This window comes from Ylistrum balloti, unplaced genomic scaffold, assembly GCF_031769215.1.
Source record: "Ylistrum balloti isolate Yb309-2 unplaced genomic scaffold, AGI_CSIRO_Ybal_v1 Utg370298, whole genome shotgun sequence".
In the NCBI taxonomy this organism is placed as follows: domain Eukaryota; kingdom Metazoa; phylum Mollusca; class Bivalvia; order Pectinida; family Pectinidae; genus Ylistrum; species Ylistrum balloti.
This window is the reverse complement of record NW_026782224.1, coordinates 1,902,057-1,927,850: the sequence shown is the minus strand read 5'-3', so window position 1 is coordinate 1,927,850 and position 25,794 is coordinate 1,902,057. Positions and strand designations below refer to the sequence as shown.

Below are 25,794 nucleotides of genomic sequence, written 5' to 3'. Positions count from 1 at the left end.
TTACCAATGATGTAGTTACAAGATGTGGGTATGTTACCACTGATGTAGTTACAAGATGTGGGTATGTTACCATTGATGTAGTTACAAGATGTGGGTATGTTACCATTGATGTAGTTACAAGATGTGGGTATGTTACCATTTGTGTAGTTATAAGATGTGGGTATGCTACCATTAGTGTAGTAACAAGATGTGGGTATGTTACCATTGGTGTAGTTATAAGATGTGGGTATGCTACCATTGATGTAGATACAAGAAGCGGGTATGTTACCATTGATGTAGATACAAGATGTGGGTATGTTACCATTGATGTAGTTACAAGATGTGGGTATGTTACCATTGATGTAGTTACAATAGGGGTATGTTACCATTGATGTAGTTACAATAGGGGTATGTTACCATTGATGTAGTTACAATAGCGGTATGTTAACAATGATGTAGTTACAATAGGGGTATGTTACCATTGATGTAGTTACAATAGGAGTATGTTACCATTGATGTAGTTACAATAGGGGTATGTTACCATTGATGTAGTTACAAGATGTGCGTATGCTACCATTGATGTAGATACAAGATGTGGGTATGTTACCATTGATGTAGTTACAAGATGTGGGTATGTTACCATTGATGTAGTTACAAGATGTGGGTATGTTACCATTGATGTAGTTACAAGATGTGGGTATGTTACCATTGATGTAGTTACAATAGGGGTATGTTACCATTGATGTAGTTACAATAGGGGTATGTTACCATTGATGCAGTTACAATAGGGGTATGTTACCATTGATGTAGTTACAAGATGTGGGTATGTTACCATTGATGTAGTTACAAGATGTGGGTATGTTACCATTGATGTAGTTACAAGATGTGGGTATGTTACCATTTGTGTAGTTATAAGATGTGGGTATGCTACCATTAGTGTAGTAACAAGATGTGGGTATGTTACCATTGGTGTAGTTATAAGATGTGGGTATGCTACCATTGATGTAGATACAAGAAGCGGGTATGTTACCATTGATGTAGATACAAGATGTGGGTATGTTACCATTGATGTAGTTACAAGATGTGGGTATGTTACCATTGATGTAGTTACAATAGGGGTATGTTACCATTGATGTAGTTACAATAGGGGTATGTTACCATTGATGTAGTTACAATAGCGGTATGTTAACAATGATGTAGTTACAATAGGGGTATGTTACCATTGATGTAGTTACAATAGGAGTATGTTACCATTGATGTAGTTACAATAGGGGTATGTTACCATTGATGTAGTTACAAGATGTGCGTAAGCTACCATTGATGTAGATACAAGATGTGGGTATGTTACCATTGATGTAGTTACAAGATGTGGGTATGTTACCATTGATGTAGTTACAAGATGTGGGTATGTTACCATTGATGTAGTTACAATAGGGGTATGTTACAATTGATGTAGTTACAATAGGGGTATGCTACCATTGATGTAGTTACAATAGGGGTATGTTACCATTGATGTAGTTACAATAGGGGTATGTTACCATTGATGTAGTTACAAGATGTGGGTATATTACCATTGATGTAGTTACAATAGGGGTATGCTACCATTGATGTAGTTACAATAGGGGTATATTACCATTGATGTAGTTACAATAGGGGTATGTTACCATTGATGTAGTTACAATAGGGGTATGTTACCATTGATATAGTTACAATAGGGGTATGTTACCACTGATGCAGTTACAATAGGGGTATGTTACCATTGATGTAGTTACAAGATGTGGGTATGTTACCATTGATGTAGTTACAAGATGTGGGTATGTTACCATTGATGTAGTTACAATAGGGGTATGTTACCATTGATGTAGTTACAATAGGGGTATGTTACCATTGATGCAGTTACAATAGGGGTATGTTACCATTGATGTAGTTACAAGATGTGGGTATGTTACCATTGATGTAGTTACAAGATGTGGGTATGTTACCATTGATGTAGTTACAAGATGTGGGTATGTTACCATTGATGTAGTTACAATAGGGGTATGTTACCATTGATGTAGTTACAATAGGGGTATGTTACCATTGATATAGTTACAATAGGGGTATGTTACCATTGATGCAGTTACAATAGGGGTATGTTACCATTGATGCAGTTACAATAGGGGTATGTTACCATTGATGCAGTTACAATAGGGGTATGCTCACTAAAATTTTATTAGCATTCCTATTGTATTCATGGTGTACGTTTTATGAATGTACCAGGGTTTAGATTTTGATATTTGCGGTGTAATGGTGACCATCTGCAGTATTGAAGGTCTGTGCCTTGTACTGAATCACTGCTAATATTAAACAGGAGCTGTTACTTTTTTAATCCTGTAATCAAGCTTGACTGTCAGAGTTTCTGTATTGACACGGATACCTAATTATTAGATACAGTGTGAGTATGTTATCAAATTTTCACCTATATATCTCAAAACTGTACTTATAAAGTATTTATGTAGTCGACAATAATTCAATGATAGGAAGGAACTTTCTCTTTGTACAGTATGTTTCCTACTAAACTATGTAACGCCTGTCAGGAGTATATGTGGTATATCTAGCTTTATTACACCAGTACAAGGGACACAACTTTTAATGTGGCTAACACAACAAAGCTGACACAGTTATGCCCCCTTCTCCTGCCACTTGCTGAACTAGGAAATATAACTCTTACAGGACTCCATAACAATCTATAGTCTTGGATTCTTTGGCTTTAGACAGTAATTTTAAACATTCTCAGCCTTTTTAAAACATAATACAACACCTATAGAGCAGTTTTTCATTCATAGCAACCTGTTTAAATTGAACATGATTATTATATAATTTATTTTTATTCTAATGATAAAGCTTAATAATTGTCACCTACAAGAAATGATACAGAATTGTACATATTTAAACCAATAAATAAATCAATAAATTGATAAACTGATGTAATTAACAGTCTATCTATAGCTCTTTAAGTCGAACATAAGAATTAAAATTATGAAAAAAGAATTCTATTCTTGAAACTTAATTTCAAGTCAGGTGACAAGAAACCAAAGCCTGCCTTAAAGCTATCTCAACTTGTATGCCAACACCAGAAGGATCTGTCCTCAATGAGATAAGATAATGCCCTCCATAGGAGCTATTTCTCCACAGTGTGACATATTAAAATACTCTCCATAGGAGCTATTTCTCCACAGTGTGACATATCAAAATACCCTCCATAGGAGCTATTTCTCCACAGTGTGACATATCAAAATACCCTCCATAGGAGCTATTTCTCCACAGTGTGACATATCAAAATACCCTCCATAGGAGCTATTTCTCCACAGTGTGACATATCAAAATACCCTCCACAGGAGATGTCACTCCTCAGTGTGACAGATCTAAATACCCTCCATAGGAGATATTTCTCCACAGTGTGACATATCAAAATACCCTCCACAGGAGATGTCACTCCTCAGTGTGACAGATCTAAATACCCGCCACAGGAGATGTCACTCCTCTGTGTGACATATCAAAATACCCTCCATAGGAGATGTCACTCCTCTGTGTGACAGATCTAAATACCCTTCACAGGAGATGTCACTCCTCTGTGTGACATATCAAAATACCCTCCACAGGAGATGTCACTCCTCTGTGTGACATATCAAAATACCCTCCACAGGAGATGTCACTCCTCTGTGTGACAGATCTAAATACCCTTCACAGGAGATGTCACTCCTCTGTGTGACATATCAAAATACCCTCCACAGGAGATGTCACTCCTCTGTGTGACATATCAAAATACCCTCCACAGGAGATGTCACTCCTCAGTGTGACATATCAAAATACCCTCCACAGGAGATGTCACTCCTCTGTGTGACATATCCAAATACCCTCCACAGGAGATGTCACTCCTCTGTGTGACATATCAAAATACCCTCCACAGGAGATGTCACTCCTCTGTGTGACATATCAAAATACCCTCCACAGGAGATGTCACTCCTCTGTGAGACATATCAAAATACCCTCCACAGGAGATGTCACTCCTCTGTGTGACATATCAAAATACCCTCCACAAGAGATGTCACTCCTCTGTGTAACATATCAAAATACCCTCCACAGGAGATGTCATTCCTCAGTGTGACATATCAAAATACCCGCCACAGGAGATGTCATTCCTCTGTGTGACATATCCAAATACCCTCCACAGGAGATGTCATTCCTCTGTGTGACATATCCAAATACCCTCCATAGGAGCTATTTCTCAACAGTGTGAAATATCAAAATACCCTCCACAGGAGATGTCACTCCACAGTGTGACATATCAAAATACCCTCCACAGGAGATGTCACTCCTCAGTGTGACATATCAAAATACCCTCCACAGGAGATGTCACTCCTCTGTGTGACATATCCAAATACCCTCCATAGGAACTATTTCTCCACAGTGTGACATATCAAAATACCCTCCACAGGAGATGTCACTCCTCAGCGTGACAGATCTAAATACCCATCAAAGGAAATGTCATTCCTCAGTGTGACATATCAAAATACCCTCCACAGGAGATGTCACTCCACAGGTCTAAATACCCATCAAAGGAAATGTCATTCCTCTGTGTGACATATCAAAATACCCTCCACAGGAGATGTCACTCCACAGGTCTAAATACCCATCAAAGGAGATGTCATTCCACAGTGTGACATATCTAAATACCCTCCACAGGAGATGTCACTCCTCAGTGTGACAGATCTAAATACCCGCCACAGGAGATGTCACTCCTCTGTGTGACATATCAAAATACCCTCCACAGGAGATGTCACTCCTCTGTGTGATAGATCTAAATACCCTCCACAGAAGACCTCTGACAGAAGATCATTTATGGTCTGTACAATGTAGCAGTGGATAGTGTACTCGCCTGTTACCTAGATGACTAGGGTTTCTTGATCAGATGGAGCTATAATGGTAGGACACCCTGTTTGACCATGTTGGTTTTCTCTGAATATTTCTTTTATGTTTTACAATAACACCATTTCTGTACACTTCTAAGAATAGAATAGAAAAAAATTGCTGAATGATTTGTGTAAAAAAAAAAAACGAAACAAAGAAAAAAACCCAGATAACTTAGGATCTCTGTCTCCAGAAAGTGAGATTTCTGATCTAATGTCTTTTTTCTGTACTGAGAATCTCTGAAAAACTTTCCACAGAAGTCATCTTGTTATGAATATTCCCCAACCTGACACTCCTTTTATTCACTGTCACAGATTTGAAAATGACTTTACCAATTACTTTCTATAAACAACTTCACATTTTGTAGGTATTATCATGTATATATTTAACTACTTGGTTCGCTGGCTGCGTTAACATGCAGCCATAAACTTAACAACAATAGTGTTTTAGAGGAGGACAGACAGGATGTTGTGAAATGAGCTGTCACACAGGGATTTCCACTTATAGTACATACTTAAGTCAATAAAATGTATTACCTGGTACAATAGGTAGACAGATAAATTTGTTTACATGTTATTTCACACTGTTGTTGTTTTCTCTGCACTGTCTGTAATTACATCAGCATTTAATTCTAAGTATAGACTTTGTTTAGGTTTGTGTACCTTTAAGGCTCTTTATACACCTTGTGCAGCTTTATCTTACAAGGAGCACAAAACCTTGTATAGATACTGTAAAATTGTCTACTTTTGGTGAGGCATTTATTTTTTAATCAATTTGTGGTTACCTTAAATTTACAAATTTATATGTCCATAAATTGATAAACTGATAGAATTGGCTACAGATTATTGTACTGGCCAATTTACAGATTTTATGAGCAAGATTTATCCACAAAATCAAGCGCTGACTAAAATGGACATATTTGGAAGACCACGAAACTTGAGTCCGACAAAAAAAGTGATTTTATAGCGTAATATAATACAACAAATACAACAAAACAGTGTATTACCGGAGATGATGCAAGGCCAGATTTCTGGATGGGGTAGAACTGGTCATCTGGCCTAAGAAATGACCTCCAAAATTTAAAAAAAAATCTGTACATTCCGAACTCTTTCTGTTATAGCCTCATGAATTTTATTTTCAACACTCACTATATTCTGAATGTTACCTGGTCAGCCTGGGTGCCATTATATTGCTATTTTTTTTCCTCAAATTTGTAATACTATTATTTTTGTCTTCATATTCATTATTAATCCAATTAACCATTGATAATTATAAAAAAGATTTAGGATATTTATAAAATGTTTACGCTCCACTGATCTATGACCTACAGTGATCAGTCATTCACAAAGAGACATGACATTATCCTATCTGATGAGACCAGGTCAGTACAAGTCTGATAGTCAAACATTAACACCACTATGGAATATGCTGTAGATTTTCAAAATCATTGCTAGAGTGTTTAAAGATTAAAAATCTGTTGAAAAGATGAAGCACATACAATCATAAATTATTGACAACTTTTAAAACTATTGATTTAGACATATTTGTAGTGTTGTTGGTTCAAGGCTCATGGGTGGGTGAGCCCCTGACAGCTATTACAGTGTATACTTTGTAAAAGCATTGACAGTTTATCAATAATGTAGAAATGCCATCAAGTGAAGCATATGTGGGTAGGTGTGACCTAGATATACAACAGACCCCCTGTTTGTCTCTACAACAGAGACTGTGGGACAGACAGAAGCCACGGGGGACAATTTATGTTCAATGCTAGGGATCACACCAATAAAGCTCAACAAAGTCACACTATACCTAGTGATGAGAAATTCTCCATAGCCGAGTTGGTAGGAAATAAAAAGTGTTTGTACAGTGCCAATCCCTCAAAGTTGACTTCTGTGTCAGGTGTTTCCTAGAGGTATCAGTGATGATATTTGTAAAATCAATGCTATTGAGTCAATCCCTCAAAGTTGACTTCTGTGTCAGGTGTTTCCCAGAGGTATCAGTGATGATATTTGTAAAATCAGTGCTATTGAGTCAATCCCTCAAAGTAGACTTTTGTGTCAGGTGTTTCCCAGAGGTATCAGTGATGATATTTGTAAAATCAATGCTATTGAGTCAATCCCTCAAAGTAGACTTTTGTGTCAGGTGTTTCCCAGAGGTATCAGTGATGATATTTGTAAAATCAGTGCTATTGAGTCAATCCCTCAAAGTTGACTTCTGTGTCAGGTGTTTCCTAGAGGTAGCACAACCTATTTAGCACTAACATTGTACCACTACCTGTGTACCACAACCTTTGTACCACAACCTACCACAACCTATGTAGCACTACCTATGTAGCACAGCCTTTGTACCACTACCTGTGTACCACAACCTATGTAGCACAACCTTTGTACCACAACCTATGTACCACTACCTTTGTACCACTACCTATGTACCACAACCTTTGTGCCACAACCTTTGTAGGTCATTCCAGGTGACCAGATAACCTGTATTAGCTACTATAAAGATAAAGTATTGAGCAGTGATCAATAATCTCCTCCTTGGACATCTAATAAACCTGGACCCTTTATTCACAGGTGTAAGGGGTTTATTGATCAATGAAATGGCTTATTTCTATTATGTGTCCATAGTGGGCCTTCCTGGGTTATTTTCACTGGTAGATAACGAGTCTTCAGGTAGACAGATACAAGGTTATGATTCCATGGGCAGTGATTAAAACCTCTATACAGAAGAAAACTATCAGTGACCTTTAGAGCAGTTCTCCTCCAATACTTTAATGATCAATAATGATTATTTTACCTCATAATGTTATTGCTTGGGAGGTAATTAAATGTTGTGCATTAAATAAAGCTTGGCACTACCTTCCAAGACTCTGTCTACCAGCCTTAGTGCTACAGAGAGAATCCTGCTAGGTAACAATACTATAGTCAGCCTTAGTGCTACAGAGAGAATCCTGCTAGGTAACAATACTATAGTCAGCCTTAGTGCTACAGAGAGAATCCTGCTAGGTAACAATACTGTAGTCAGCCTTAGTGCTACAGAGAGAATCCTGCTAGGTAACAATACTATAGTCAGCCTTAGTGCTACAGAGAGAATCCTGCTAGGTAACAATACTATAGTCAGCCTTAATGCTACAGAGAGAATCCTGCTAGGTAACAATACTATAGTCAGCCTTAGTGCTACAGAAAGAATCCTGCTAGGTAACAACACTATAGTCAGCCTTAGTGCTACAGAGAGAATCCTGCTAGGTAACAATACTTTAGTCAGCCTTAGTGCTACAGAGAGAATCCTGCTAGGTAACAATACTACAGTCAGCCTTAATGCTACAGAGAGAATAATAACAATACTATAGTCAGCCTTAATGCTACAGAGAGAATCCTGCTAGGTAACAATACTATAGTCAGCCTTAATGCTACAGAGAGAATCCTGCTAGGTAACAATACTATAGTCAGCCTTAATGCTACAGAGAGAATCCTGCTACATAACAATACTATAGTCAGCCTTAATGCTACAGAGAGAATCCTGCTAGGTAACAATACTATAGTCAGCCTTAATGCTACAGAGAGAATCCTGCTAGGTAACAATACTATAGTCAGCCTTAATGCTACAGAGAGAATCCTGCTAGGTAACAATACTATAGTCAGCCTTAGTGCTACAGAGAGAATCCTGCTAGGTAACAACACTATAGTCAGCCTTAGTGCTACAAAGAGAATCCTGCAAGGTAACAATACTATAGTCAGCCTTAATGCTACAGAGAAAATCCTGCTAGGTAACAATACTACAGCTGTTGACATGTTTACCACTTGTCTTCTTATTTGGACCTGTTTTACATACTTGTCTTAAAGTTACCAGGTAGGTCATTAAATAATGAGATTTTTCTATAAAATATCCTCCAGCAATTTTAAACGTTTACAGTTAACATACACTCCATCTATCAATAAAGCATTTTTCAACCATCCTGCTACATACGGGTGTAAATCAGCTGAAAGATTTTGTTAATATTGTAGGATCGATTGTGTTTTACTTATCTATCACGTGTGTGTAAGTAAATTCTAAGTATGTCTCTGCACTTGGTGCTATTTACGGTCCACTGAAGTCTATGTTTAGACCGTTATGACAAAAGCTTCCAAAAGGCCTGGTTAACTTACTAATATGGGTATTTCAAGAGGATTTAATCTCTAAACTTATCCCAAAATTCCTTTAACACATTAAAATTTGCATTCAGACTAGACGAAAACTGTACTATCAGCACAGACATAGATATAATAAAATCTACATTCTACTGGTGTTTACAGCTCCTCCACATTGCTGAAAAATCTTCAACACAATTGTAGCAAACTGTTATTTTGTAATTTAAATACCTGTGGTGTAATTCCTGTGAACTGGACAACATGGACACATGACACCACAGTTGAATCAGCTCAAGAATGTCACATTACATTTCTATTGTGTAACGTTATATTTGAACTTTACATGTAGATTAATAAAAATTTACCCGTACATTAATTAAAAATAGCTTAGAGCAAAACGGTAAATATTGCGACTGACTGATTGACTGAAAATTAGTCAACTAACAGCATATCATATAAACAAATTAACGGCAATAAAAATATCAGTGGTACAGCTCCCTCGTGTGACTCTAATATCACAGTGAAAATTACTGTCAGTATTATATAGACATTTCAAACAGGATTTGTGGGAGATATGAAGAATCTTTTTAGAGTCAATGAAATGGAAACTTTTCATACCAATCTATCAGACTAATTGAACAACACAAACTAGTCTGTCTGTCATGATCAGGAAATTCCTTTTGTAGTTGTATCTACTTTCTACTTCTAAGTTCTATAATTTGCTCAGATCCAAGTCCCCACATATCACTTTCTGTCCTCACTAACCTGTACATGCCACCTTGTACACACCACAGTTCCCAGAGGTACATATCTGTACTCTCTGTCCCCTACCACCTTGTACACACCACAGTTCCCAGAGGTACATATCTGTACTCTCTGTCCCCTACCACCTTGTACACACCACAGTTCCCAGAGGTACATATCTCTACTTCTGTCCCCTACCACCTTGTACACACCACAGTTCCCAGAGGTACATATCTGTACTCTCTGTCCCCTACCACCTTGTACACACCACAGTTCCCAGAGGTACATATTTGTACTCTCTGTCCCCTACACCTTGTACACACCACAGTTCCCAGAGGTAAATATCTCTACTTCTGTCCCCTACCACCTTGTACACACCACAGTTCCCAGAGGTACATATCTCTACTTCTGTCCCCTACCACCTTGTACACACCACAGTTCCCAGAGGTACATATCTGTACTCTCTGTCCCCTACCACCTTGTACACACCACAGTTCCCAGAGGTACATATCTGTACTCTCTGTCCCCTACCACCTTGTACACACCACAGTTCCCAGAGGTAAATATCTCTACTTCTGTCCCCTACCACCTTGTACACACCACAGTTCCCAGAGGTAAATATCTCTACTTCTGTCCCCTACCACCTTGTACACACCACAGTTCCAAGAGGTACATATCTGTACTTTCTGGTACACAGGTACATATCTGTGTACTTTTGTCCTTATCTCAAACTACAATCCTGATGGTACCAATATTTGTACAATCAGATTTCCATCATGTTAATGTATAGAAAAAACCTAATACATCAGTCCCCTTTACATTATAAACTTTCATTTTTTTGGCAGTGCACCAAGTAGAAAGAAAGTTAAAGTGGTAATTCTGGCAAGCTTAAGTTACTATTGAACAGCTGAGTTAGGGATTGTTACATTCAGTCCTAACTCACTAAAGCCTTGTATGAATTAAACTTTAATTGTTGTGTAACTATATACCTGTCTGCCCTTGGTTGGCAGCTAAAAGACACCTTGGTTTTCACCTACCTCACCTGGTGAACAGGTAGATAATTGGGGTACAGGTGTAGAATGATATTTTATATCGGTACACATTTCCTAAACAAAGACTGAACTATGAAAGACTGACAGTTGAAGATTGGTGCTTATCATGAGTAAATAAAATCCCTCTTCTCGGTATATGCCAATACTCAGGTAAAATATGTATAGAATGCTACGTCCACTGTCAGGTGTGACAAATGACTTTTGATAGAATCAGATTGGACAGGATTCTGATAGCATATTCAAAATTACTTCTAAATTGGATATAGTCTTAAATAGAATACTCCAGAAATAAACCGACATTCAATTCCAAACTCGATCACAAATCTTGGAAATGTAACCTTCATCAGTAGATGCGGCAACTGATTAGGAGATCTTCATGGCTTCATCTGTTTACATTATAGGACTCTGGGATTACATTTAAGATAGAACAATGTTTGAAACATTATCGAAAAAGGTTTTCATGTAAGGCTGAACAGATTAATTTGATGATTAAAAGGTTATTCAAGATGTTGAACACTTTGATAAACTCACTAACAAGTCTCCAACAACTAGCTTATGTTATACCATGGTAACATACATGATATGTATAATGATATAAATTAAAGTTTTCAATCAGAGAGACATTAGCTGTAATGTAGAAATACAATAATATGTAGTGAAATGTCTTCCAACCACACCCAGGAGTCCATTATATGCTTTCATTAAGTGGAAACAATGGAGTTTACTGAAGTAATGGTGTATAATACATTTTATATCGAATGAAATCATCCTGTGATCAATCTGACCATGAAACTGACCACAACTGCCTCGTCCAGTATCACTACAGACCTAACAGGCCAGTTAAGTAAGGTATCCCATGATTCCCTACAATCAATAACTATATATGAAGAAAATCCCATCAAATTCAATCGGCATTCTTCTGGATAAGTCTGTCCAAACCGGTACAATAACTACACAGTGCATCATCCTAGGGGAGATATAGGACACATATCTCTGTGGTTCTAATCACCGTGGAGACAATAACAACTAGCCAATCAGTGCCAGTATGCCTCTGATGATAGCCAGAATCAATATCAACAAAAACATTTCCAATAAACCAATTTCCTGTAATGTTCACAATATTACTCACGGTAACCTTAAAATGTCCATAAATAAGCATGAGAGAATGAAACAAGAAAAATAATTCATCCACTGAAAATGTTTGATAGCTTTGTAAAATGAGGTGCCCAAGGCAGGAGTTTTAGGGTGACCATTTAAAATTAATTCACTTTTTGTATGTACAATTTTTCTATAATTTTACCTAATAACCAGGTATCAAAATGATACCCCTTCCCTCATTGTTCAATCCTGATTAAGGCACAATAAAGAAGATGAACATTTGTAGGAACTTTCATCAAAATCCCTCAGAGAATGAAGCCTTGGGTAGATATAGGGCATGTATCTCTGGCCTGGTAGGTGCGTAGTAACACTGGACAAGACAGTTGTGGTCAGTCTCATGGTCAAATTCATCATAGGATGATTTATGAATGCAGGCAAGAATTTTCTTTAAATAGTAACAGTCACACTGACCTTACAACCCTGAAGCTCCAACCTGGTAGAGATATATTGGTCTTTTATATTTTAAGTGTGTGATGTTTGATTGAAAATTCCGAAAGAAATGACCCTGCTAGAGTGCCAACAAGGTTTTTCTAAACAAAGTAATGATGACCTTGACCCTGGAATTCTGACATGCAAACATGACTGATATGTCTGTCACAAGTGTATAAAGATTGTTCAAAGTCCCTTATGAAATGAAACCACCATGGTAAGAGTTACCTAAAAATAATGATTGTGGATTTCATCATGATCATACATCTTGTGTTGAGATAATATGGTCCATTTTAAGTGTGTGAAATTTGATCTGTTTCCCCTCCCAGACAGGTGTAATTGTTACTAACGTAGAGAAACATCTGTTTCCCCTTTCAGACAGGTGTAATTGTTACTAATGTACAGAAACATCTGTTTCCCCTCCCAGACAAGTGTAATTGTTACTAACGTACAGAAACATCTGTTTCCCATTCAAGACAGGTGTAATTGTTACTAACGTAGAGAAATATCTGTTTCCCCTTTCAGACAGGTGTAATTGTTACTAACGTACAGAAACATCTGTTTCCCCTCCCAGACAAGTGTAATTGTTACTAACGCAGAGAAACATCTGTTTCCCCTTTCAGACAGGTGTAATTGTTACTAACGTACAGAAACATCTGTTTCCCCTCCCAGACAAGTGTAATTGTTACTAACGTACAGAAACATCTGTTTCCCCTTCCAGACAGGTGTAATTGTTACTAACGTAGAGAAACATCTGTTTCCCCTTCCAGACAGGTGTAATTGTTACCAACGTAGAGAAACATCTGTTTCCCCTCCCAGACAGGTGTAATTGTTACTAACGTAGAGAAACATCTGTTTCCCCTCTCAGACAGGTGTAATTGTTACTAACGTAGAGAAACATCTGTTTCCCCTCTCAGACAAGTGTAATTGTTACTAACGTAGAGAAACATCTGTTTCCCCTCTCAGACAGGTGTAATTGTTACTAACGTAGAGAAACATCTGTTTCCCCTCCCAGACAAGTGTAATTGTTACTAACGTACAGAAACATCTGTTTCCCCTCCCAGACAAGTGTAATTGTTACTAACGTACAGAAACATCTGTTTCCCCTCCCAGACAGGTGTAATTGTTACTAACGTACAGAAACATCTGTTTCCCCTCCCAGACAGGTGTAATTGTTACTAACGTAGAGAAACATCTGTTTCCCCTCTCAGACAAGTGTAATTGTTACTAACGTAGAGAAACATCTGTTTCCCCTCTCAGACAGGTGTAATTGTTACTAACGTAGAGAAACATCTGTTTCCACTCCCAGACAGGTGTAATTGTTACTAACGTAGAGAAACATCTGTTTCCCCTCTCAGACAGGTGTAATTGTTACTAACGTACAGAAACATCTGTTTCCCCTTTCAGACAGTTGTAATTGTTACTAACGTAGAGAAACATCTGTTTCCCCTCTCAGACAAGTGTAATTGTTACTAACGTACAGAAACATCTGTTTCCCCTCTCAGACAAGTGTAATTGTTACTAACATTGAGAAACATCTGTTTCCCTTGAGAAACATCTGTTTCCCCTCCCAGACAGGTGTAATTGTTACTAACGTAGAGAAACATCTGTTTCCCCTTTCAGACAGGTGTAATTGTTACTAACGTAGAGAAACATCTGTTTCCCCTCCCAGACAAGTGTAATTGTTACTAACGTACAGAAACATCTGTTTCCCCTTCCAGACAGGTGTAATTGTTACTAACGTAGAGAAACATCTGTTTCCCCTCCCAGACAGGTGTAATTGTTACTAACGTACAGAAACATCTGTTTCCCCTCTCAGACAGGTGTAATTGTTACTAACGTAGAGAAACATCTGTTTCCACTCTCAGACAGGTGTAATTGTTACTAACGTAGAGAAACATCTGTTTCCCCTCTCAGACAGGTGTAATTGTTACTAACGTAGAGAAACATCTGTTTCCCCTCCCAGACAGGTGTAATTGTTACTAACGTACAGAAACATCTGTTTCCCCTCGCATACAGGTGTAATTTTTACTAAAGTAGAGAAACATCTGTTTCCCCTCCCAGACAGGTGTAATTGTTACTAACGTATCTGTTTCCCCTCCCAGACAGGTGTAATTGTTACTAACGTAGAGAAACATCTGTTTCCCCTCTCAGACAGGTGTAATTGTTACTAACGTAGAGAAACATCTGTTTCCCCTCTCAGACAGGTGTAATTGTTAATCTGTTTCCCCTCTCAGACAGGTGTAATTGTTACTAACGTAGAGAAACATCTGTTTCCCCTCTCAGACAGGTGTAATTGTTACTAACGTAGAGAAACATCTGTTTCCCCTCTCAGACAGGTGTAATTGTTACTAACGTAGAGAAACATCTGTTTCCCCTCTCAGACAGGTGTAATTGTTACTAACGTAGAGAAACATCTGTTTCCCCTCTCAGACAGGTGTAATTGTTACTAACGTAGAGAAACATCTGTTTCCCCTCTCAGACAGGTGTAATTGTTACTAACGTAGAGAAACATCTGTTTCCCCGTACAGAAACATCTGTTTCCCCTCTCAGACAGGTGTAATTGTTACTAACGTAGAGAAACATCTGTTTCCCCTCCCAGACAGGTGTAATTGTTACTAACGTAGAGAAACATCTGTTTCCCCTCTCAGACAGGTGTAATTGTTACTAACGTAGAGAAACATCTGTTTCCCCTCCCAGACAGGTGTAATTGTTACTAACGTAGAGAAACATCTGTTTCCCCTCCCAGACAGGTGTAATTGTTACTAACGTAGAGAAACATCTGTTTCCCCTCTCAGACAGGTGTAATTGTTACTAACGTAGAGAAACATCTGTTTCCCCTCTCAGACAGGTGTAATTGTTACTAACGTACAGAAACATCTGTTTCCCCTCTCAGACAGGTGTAATTGTTACTAACGTACAGAAACATCTGTTTCCCCTCCCAGACAGGTGTAATTGTTACTAACGTACAGAAACATCTGTTTCCCCTCTCAGACAAGTGTAATTGTTACTAACGTAGAGAAACATCTGTTTCCCCTTCCAGACAGGTGTAATTGTTACTAACGTAGAGAAACATCTGTTTCCCCTCTCAGACAAGTGTAATTGTTACTAACGTAGAGAAACATCTGTTTCCCCTCTCAGACAGGTGTAATTGTTACTAACGTAGAGAAACATCTGTTTCCCCTCCCAGACAAGTGTAATTGTTACTAACGTACAGAAACATCTGTTTCCCCTCTCAGACAGGTGTAATTGTTACTAACGTAGAGAAACATCTGTTTCCCTTCCAGATTTGTTGTGAGATGATGTTTTCCACTCTGACCTTCACACTATAAAATACAAATGCTATAATGGCAATCTCACCAATTCTCGATTCATTTTGGTTATTACATAAACTCAGCTGGATAGAGTGATTCAGAAATCAACTCATTCTCGCAAACACTTTCTTTCAAGAATGTAGTAGGAATGTGTAGTAGGAAGGAGTAAACAAAAACACCCTGTTTCTCTGGTACTAGAATCAGAAACCTTTCAGGGTCTTTCCAAACACTTTAACCCCTTGACAAAAGGTAAATTCCAGCTTGCTGATATTAGTAAGGTGATCTTAGCTCTCATCTTCTACCCTACTCCCTTCCTCCCAATGTCTTGGTATATGAAAACAACCTAAGTTCTTAAGCTTAGAGGAAGCATCTCAATCTGTTATTGTTGTCTCCATCTCTTGCCTAAAGGGAAATTCACACTAATAAGACAATGCTGATAATGTTATATCTATTCTCAATTTCTACATAAGTTACCATGATGCTCATCAAATGTATTTTTTCTGACAATTCTATAAAATTAGATCAAATTTTGCTGAATGAATAAAGTTACAACAGCAATGACATTGAACTGTTTTATGATTTTTTGGAAACTGTTTATACTACAGAAGTTAATTCACTGGAGTGATAGGACCAGATCAGGAGGGAATGGATTATACCCAACCATTGTAACATTCTCCCTAAACCCCTTCATTACAGTAGCAGGGGCATGAAAGCGGAGACCATAAAAATGTTTTTAATGACAGATTATTATTAAAGACAAGCTGCTGTTTACATGATAAACTAGGTATGACTCCCACTGATACATGCATACCTACAGTATCAATAGATTTCCTTAACAACATAGTTATGACAGCTTACACAATGTGTCTTTGTCAAACACAAACAATGACAGAGGACCACCTGGCATGATATGCCAATTCCATACTGCCCCAAAACCTCACAACACCATACTGCCCCAAAACTTCACAACACCATACTGCCCCAAAACTTCACAACACCATACTGTCCCAAAACCTCACAACACCATACTGTCACAAAACTTCACAACACCATACTGCCCCAAAACTTCACAACACCATTATGTCCCAAAACTTCACAACACCATACTGCCCCAAAACCTCACAACACCATACTGCCCCAACACTTCACAACACCATACTGTCCCAAAACCTCACAACACCATACTGCCCCAAAACTTCACAACACCATACTGACACAAAAACTCACAACACCATACTGACACAAAACTTCACAACACCATACTGCCCCAAAACCTCACAACACCCAAAACCTCACAACACCATACTGCCCCAAAACTTCACAACACCATACTGCCCCAAAACTTCACAACACCATACTGCCCCAAAACTTCACAACACCATACTGACACAAAAACTCACAACACCATACTGACACAAAACTTCACAACACCATACTGCCCCAAAACCTCACAACACCATACTGCCCCAAAACCTCACAACACCATACTGCCCCAAAACCTCACAACACCATACTGCCCCAAAACCTCACAACACCATACTGCCCCAAAACCTCACAACACCATACTGACACAAAACCTCACTACACCATACTGACACAAAACCTCACAACACCATACTGACACAAAACCTCACAACTGTATCGCTTATCAAAAATCTCAAATACAGTAGGGGGGGGGGGGGGGGGGGGGGTGGGGGGGGGCTTTTTGTTTGACATTCAGTGTCACAAGTCACAAACATCTGACCACAACCCTTCAAAATCCAGGGTTAAATGTGTGGTTTTAAATATTTATCAAGAAAAAGACCTTATAACCAATTCTATTGTACAGTGATCAGTATGTAGTTATATGGTACTTAAACATGGAAATTTACACTAAATATGATAAATTCATTAAATTAATCTGCATAAATTTCACCCACATATATGCATTTCTGACATACATATATACTGAAGTATACATTAAGTATATAAAAGTACATTCATTGTGAAAAATAACTCGCATGAACATTTTGCCTCTTGAAATCATGAAAATTACCCTCACAGAAATAACCATGTTTACAGTATCTGCTATGTTTGAATATCATTTGACTAAATAAGATCCAAAAACGATACTGATTCTTTAGTATCAAAATTAAAAGAAACGTTTTTCAAGATTTAAGCAGGTTCTGACGCACCAATGTCAGGTTAAGCTGACAGAATGCAGTGATTTGACTGCCTTTTTGGTCCAGCTGTCCTTTTGTCAGTTGGTCTAAGCAAAGTTGTATTATGTTGCATTATTTTATAGCAAAAATGAAGAGTTTTATGCAAGGGTGAAAAAAGTCCAAGGTGAATCATTTCCCAAGTACAGTATATATAATGTGACATCTATATATAAACATACATATGGCCTGTAAATTTACCTGAAACAACATTATGTATGTCCAACACTTATCTCTTACATATAAAACATATCCTACAGCTGATACCCTATACATAATTTAGATATCAGTGAAAGTTATGACTGGGTTCCTAGATCCTGCTGTATGAAGTATGCCAGCAGAATGCCTGACTAGTCAAACAAGTTATTTGTTTATTGTGTACACAGTGCATGCTAACATAACTAACATTTCTGTGTTAAAATATAATATCATTAATCCTCTAATTTTTACATCCATTTTTAATAAAAGAAATATTTTCAGATGAAGCATATTTATTGACTAAGAAGGAAAAGGTCAGTGATAAATACACATGTACTTGTTAAAGTGCCTCTCCACAAGGACTCTTGTACATAAATTGTAGACTGATCACTGATAGATCACAAAGAGAAAAATCAAAGCTACAGAGATTCAGTGTCAGAAACTATTGGTCACTAAGTCGGATGATTGATCCTGATTGTGGAAATTATAAGTGATCATCGCCTCAGATGAGGTTAAATGATTAAATTATTGATTACATCCTGTCATCGTCCTATCACTTATCCAGTCATCGTCCTATCACTTATCCTGTCATCGTCCTATCACTTATCCTGTCATCGTCCTATCACTTATCCTGTCATCGTCCTATCACTTATCCTGTCATCGTCCTATCACTTATCCTGTCATCGTCCTATCACTTATCCTGTCATCGTCCTATCACTTATCCTGTCATCGTCCTGTCACTTATCCTGTCATCGTCCTATCACTTATCCTGTCATCGTCCTATCACTTATCCTGTCATCGTCCTATCACTTATCCTGTCATCGTCCTATCACTTATCCTGTCATCGTCCTATCACTTATCCTGTCATCGTCCTATCACTTATCCTGTCATCGTCCTATCACTTATCCAGTCATCGTCCTATCACTTATCCAGTCATCGTCCTATCACTTATCCAGTCATCGTCCTATCACTTATCCTGTCATCGTCCTATCACTTATCCAGTCATCGTCCTATCACTTATCCTGTCATCGTCCTATCACTTATCCAGTCATCGTCCTATCACTTATCCTGTCATCGTCCTATCACTTATCCAGTCATCGTCCTATCACTTATCCAGTCATCGTCCTATCACTTATCCTGTCATCGTCCTATCACTTATCCAGTCATCGTCCTATCACTTATCCAGTCATCGTCCTATCACTTATCCTGTCATCGTCCTATCACTTATCCTGTCATCGTCCTATCACTTATCCTGTCATCGTCCTATCACTTATCCTGTCATCGTCCTATCACTTATCCAGTCATCGTCCTATCACTTATCCTGTCATCGTCCTATCACTTATCCTGTCATCGTCCTATCACTTATCCAGTCATCGTCCTATCACTTATCCGGTCATCGTCCTGTCACTTATCCTGTCATCGTCCTATCACTTATCCTGTCATCGTCCTATCACTTATCCTGTCATCGTCCTATCACTTATCCAGTCATCGTCCTATCACTTATCCGGTCATCGTCCTGTCACTTATCCAGTCATCGTCCTATCACTTATCCTGTCATCGTCCTATCACTTATCCAGTCATCGTCCTATCACTTATCCAGTCATCGTCCTATCACTTATCCTGTCATCGTCCTATCACTTATCCTGTCATCGTCCTATCTCTTATCCTGTCATCGTCCTATCACTTATCCAGTCATTGTCCTATCACTTATCCGGTCATCGTCCTGTCACTTATCCGGTCATCGTCCTGTCACTTATCCTGTCATCGTCCTATCACTTATCCGGTCATCGTCCTGTCACTTATCCAGTCATCGTCCTATCACTTATCCGGTCATCGTCCTATCACTTATCCAGTCATTGTCCTATCACTTATCCAGTCATCGTCCTGTCACTTATCCTGTCATCGTCCTATCACTTATCCGGTCATCGTCCTATCACTTATCCGGTCATCGTCCTGTCACTTATCCGGTCATCGTCCTATCACTAACAAACAAAATATACAAATGTTCTGAACAGATTTTGAGATATGGTTGGCCTGCCTGATGGTGTAATACCATGATATGGTGTAATACAAGATCTTATATACCTTTTTGTTAATTATGTTAATTATAGAAGATCCATGAAGTAACTGTATGAGCTTTGGTTTAGGATGCTATAATAAACAATAGCACTACAAACAGATGTATGATATAACCATACTGCTCCAACCCAATTTTTTTGACATCTAAATAGAACTCTAATTTCAATTCTTTACCAAGAACTTTAACCAAGTCCTACTAGATTCGTTTGTTATATCTCAATGCTCACAATACAGTGTACATTCTTTTATGTTCATGTATTGGTAAAGGTTAGTATCCATACTGAAACATTTCAAGCATAAAACATACATAGAAGGAAAACATTTATCAGTACTTTTTCGCCAAAAAATATATACCTTATAAAATTTTTAAAAAAAATGGACATCCAAAAGAATCAAAAAGGACATTCATCCAAAGTATAAAAACTTTTTTTACTGAACCTTGACAAAACTTGTTCCAAAAACTTGATGATGGATAGACGGACAGATGTAATCCATATTCCTTAAAGGTATTTGATGTGTGTAGTTAAGATTTCTTTAACGTTTAAAAGTCAGTACTTCAGCAAAATTAGTATGAGCTGTGATAAATATCTTTACAGATTATTTGTGAAAATTTTATTAGATATAAATAAAATAGCTGCATGGCAAAACTTTTCCAATACAGAGAACTGAGGGAATACTTGGCATATGTCTTCATGTAAATTACATCTTGTGTATTAGAAATAGAGATTTCCATGAGAAAGAAAATTCACATAAAATAAGTAGATAATTCAAAACTTCTGCAATTTAAAACCAACCCAAACAAAAATTATCATGAATTTCTTATTTGAAAGCAGAAATTTAAATCATGCTTAAACAAAAATTAATTTAAAAAACACTTCTGAAAAGGACAAGGATTCCTGAATACAAACTTTAAATTTGCATCAACAGCATGGAAAATATATAGCAATACCAGGAATTGAGCACTCACTAGAGAACTTAAGGATCCTGCTCCAGTTAAAATTTAAATACTGATAAATCCTTGATGTGATCAACAGGACACTGGTGTTTGATTACCATTCAAGGTCTAACATTAATTCTACAGGGTTTTCTCTCCTCTTTATTGAGTGATCGACATAATGCTGTATTTAATTACCACTACTGGATTATCTCCCTTTTCCTTTCAGAGATAATGCTGTAGCATCACAACCTTGCTTCATCTGATTTTTGGTTTGTATATCAATAGACTATGTATTTCAAACTTATATCTAATAGCCATATGGCTATATTGAATGATCCCTGGGCAGAATTTATAATTCAATATTACTTTCTCTGTCTATAAAATGGCATGTTCAAGTTTTACTTACTTATATGGTAAAACACTCTAATATCAATAGATGGACACTACTTCATAATTCAACTTTAATACATCAAATATAAAGTATATATGTATAACCATACTGATCATGATAACTTTCCTAACCAGACAAGCAGGGTGTGTTCATTCCAGGGACACGCCCAACTCTGTGACTACACCAGAGAGATGGGGTTAAAAAGCACTGACCAAACACAGACTTTGTTCACAGACATTAAACCAGTTATCAACAAACCCCCACCCCCAAAATGTTTTTTTTTGTGTTAGAACACTGCTAAATTGACCTAACTCTGCATATCAATAAATGATTACAAGGATATGTAACCAGACAATAAAATACCTGGGTGTTAATCAATATGCTGCATTGCTGTGAATTTTTAATGCATATAAACTGTGCCACATCCAACCAGGCTCAGGGAGGAGACATGTGTCTAATGTAATATATACAGTAGCCATTCAAAATCTGAAACACTTTTTATTGTGTAATCTCTACAGCATTATTTCAACACTTATTCAATTAACAGTTAATTAAATTTTTAATTGAAGATTAAATGAAACAAAATATGCTGATCCAAACGTAAAACAAAACAGTGTTTGAAAAATTTCAGGAAATTGTAATACTTTCTTTGATGTCAGATAGTTTGATGCTACAACTGACCACATGATGATTCTAACATTTTATGCTATTATCTGGTTAGAGACGTTAAAAAACTGCTTTTATACACCAATAAGAGAAAAACAGAGATGTACAGGGTATTATTTGATGGACCCCTTATTTCATTTTCGATTGAAAAAAGAAAATCAGGGAATTTCATTGCAGTGACTAGAAAGGATCATTGTCATTGGTCAGACCTACAAAATTTATATCATCACTGGATACTATGAGTTTGTGATGATATATAACATCCTTGCTGCTGTGAGCAATTCCTATATTCAACTGGCAAAACTATAATAAACATTTACATAGCCTATTCCAGACTCATTTACAAAAGCCTTATTCTAGACAAATTTACATAGCCTTATTGTAGACAAATTTACATAGCCTTATTGTAGACAAATTTTCATAACCTTATTGTAGACAAATTTACAAAGCCTCATTCCTGACAAATTTATATAGGCCTATTCCTGACAAATACATATTGCCTCATTCCTGACAAATACACATAGCCTTATTCCAGACAAATTTATATACCTTATACCTTATATGGATGGTTGGGTGGTGCAGTGGTAATGCACTTGCCTTTCACCTAGCCATCTGGGGTAGAATTTCCAGAGTGGACGTGAAAAGGTATGGGGTCACCTGCCCGACCATGTGGGTTTTCACGCGCACTCAGGTTTCCTCCTACAGTAAGACCCCCTATGCACTTCCATATGGGCCAACAAGAGTGAAAGCTTGTTTCACAATTGTTGTAAAATAAATAAAATTTATATCATATACCAAATAGCTTTTAAATAGTGACTAGATATCTATGGCCTATTGTAGCGTATCAGATATATGTAACATAGTTATAACAGCCATAAAACATCAAATGGAACAACATTGATATCTGTGTATATTGTTCTCCTCACTAAGGTGTTCACTCACTTACGGATTTCATCATATCCCCATAAATTATACCCCCATAACATACAGGAACTTTGCTTACAAACATCTCTTCCCATGTCTACGATCACATCACCAGAGAGAAATCTTAATACATACAAATTATTCTACAGATTTTTGGGCCTCCAGTTTCATTCACTAAGTCCATAAAACACAAGATAAATCACCATTTGTAGACAGTAGAGAGAATTTATTATCCAAGACTGGACTCTTCATGTTAGGTCAAACACTCTTCGACCTCTGACCTGATGTCAGCTTAATTAGAGTGATAACACACCTCTATGAATAGTCCTTGTGTACTAATCAAACCAATACACTGCCTGTCAGAACCAGCTTATTAGGGAGTATAGCCTTAAGCGATTAGCATCATATGATGTGTTTTGAACAGTTTGCATGGCCACACAGCAGTGATAGAAAAAGATGTGCTATTGATTGGTGCTGAGAGGATGAAGAGATTCCCCAATGACAAACTCAGATTCCATACAGTCTGTTTTGGGACACCACAGGACATTCAGAAAAACAGTCTGAGGACATCACTCAGAAGATGTGGGGATCAGCAACCCTAACCAAGTCAGAATCTGACCTATGTTTAGTCTAGTCCTGACAAAGATGATAGCTCATCATAAACAAAAGCCAATGACAGGCCTTTCAGTGATGTGTCTGCACGGATTAGCATCCCTCCAATGCAATCTTACAGCTGAACTTTACGTCAAGGAATCCAACTGCGATGATTTATATGATAACGCACTTGGGACACAACTAATAAGTTCTAATCAGAGAAGTTTGAGTAATGTCTATAAGAAGGAATGGGAATAGGTATGGAGTGTTGTCTCCCAGATATTGAAAGGCTATATACCAAGGTCAGACATAGCTGATGTTGGTGAGAATTAGATCTGTTTGGCATCAATTTGATGTCTACCAGTCAGTCTCTCAGAGAGAGAGAGAGAGAGAGAGAGAGAGAGAGAGAGAGAGAGAGGTTATATAAGGAGCCAAAACTGATGAGCCAAAACTGATGTCTTTGAGGGTGTGAGGCTATACTAGGAGCCATAAAGGATGTCTTTGACAGATAACCTTAAAGGATATCTGTGACATATAATGGGGCTAGGAAAATTAAAGGATGTCTGTGACATATAATGGGGCTAGGAACCTTAAAGGATGTCTGTGACATATAATGGGGCTAGGAACCTTAAAGGATGTCTGTGACATATAATGGGGCTAGGAACCTTAAAGGATGTCTGTGACAGATACTGGGGGTAGGAACCTGAAAGGATGTCTGTGACAGATACTGGGGCTAGGAACCTTAAAGGATGTCTGTGACAGATACTGGGGCTAGGAACCTTAAAGGATGTCTGTGACAGATACTGGGGCTAGGAACCTTAAAGGATGTCTGTGACATATAATTGGGCTAGGAACCTGAAAGGATGTCTGTGACAGATACTGGGGCTAGGAAACTTAAAGGATGTCTGTGACAGATACTGGGGCTAGGAACCTTAAAGGATGTCTGTGACATATAATTGGGCTAGGAACCTGAAAGGTTGTCTGTGACAGATACTGGGGCTAGGAAACTTAAAGGATGTCTGTGACAGATACTGGGGCTAGGAACCTTAAAGGATGTCTGTGACAGATACTGGGGCTAGGAACCTTAAGTGATGGACAGTGGGGGTGATCACTGTTTAAATACAGACTGTGATACAGGTAGATATAAGAAAGACTAGCTGATAACAAGCTTCCTAATGATACCTTTTATCTGCCAAGTGGTGATGGATCTGAACACCCCTGACCCAAACATAGAAAATAATTTGATAAGAATTCTCTTATTGCTGATAACGGCACTTTTCCAGTGGAGAGTGTGATGCTGATCCTCTCCAGAAACAAGTGGGTTATGGCAATGAATCCTGGCAATTCAGTTTGGCTACAAATACATCTCATAATCTGTAGTTGCCAGAGATGTAATCCTCACATTATTTTTTCACATTTTATAACCTTGGTTTTAAGTCTTCCAAAAAATCTACCTAGCCAGCTGTAAAAAAAAAAGCTAACATGGAACAGTTTTTATGAAGCTCCTGTCATAAGTTGATGTTATCAGTACTTACTCTATGTAGTAGATTCTGCCATGGTCGACTGTCAGCTTTGCCTCCCAACCATCTGGTAAACTGTTGTTAATGCGACTGAGGAGGTTGGTATTGGCCATATCAGCCTCTGTGTCACCACAACTCCTGACTCTGTAGTCCTACACAACACTGATAACTCCACCATCAGCTCATTATATCAAATTTATTTCCATTAATCTCCAATTAATTTTCCTCAATCAACTAGAACACACTACACAAAGGGAATATATTGGTCCTGAAAATCCTACATCAGTCGAGCTGGCTTGTCCACTTCTGAAAAAAAGTAAATATTTTGATAAAGATGATATTCCAATTATTACTGATAAGATATTTAACCCAAGTAAACAAAAATATAATCTCTCACACAACAAGACACTTTGAGGTATCACCAAGATAAACACACATACAAGTAGACAACATTTACAGAGACTTCAAAAACTTAATATATATATACATGAGTAGTGATATTAAAACTTTCATATTTCTGCAGTAATATCATTC

General features: G+C 37.7%; 1 protein-coding gene across 1 annotated transcript in view; it reads right to left on the bottom strand.

Moving 5' to 3' along the window:
- Nucleotides 1-25,373, bottom strand: part of LOC132553128 (uncharacterized) — a 96,589-nt gene extending 71,216 nt beyond the window's left edge. Inside the window, exon 1 of the mRNA XM_060217340.1 lies at nt 25,276-25,373. Coding sequence (XP_060073323.1) covers nt 25,276-25,373 — 98 coding nt within the window. The remainder of the gene's footprint in view (nt 1-25,275) is intronic.
- Between the last annotated feature and the right edge of the window lie 421 nt (nt 25,374-25,794).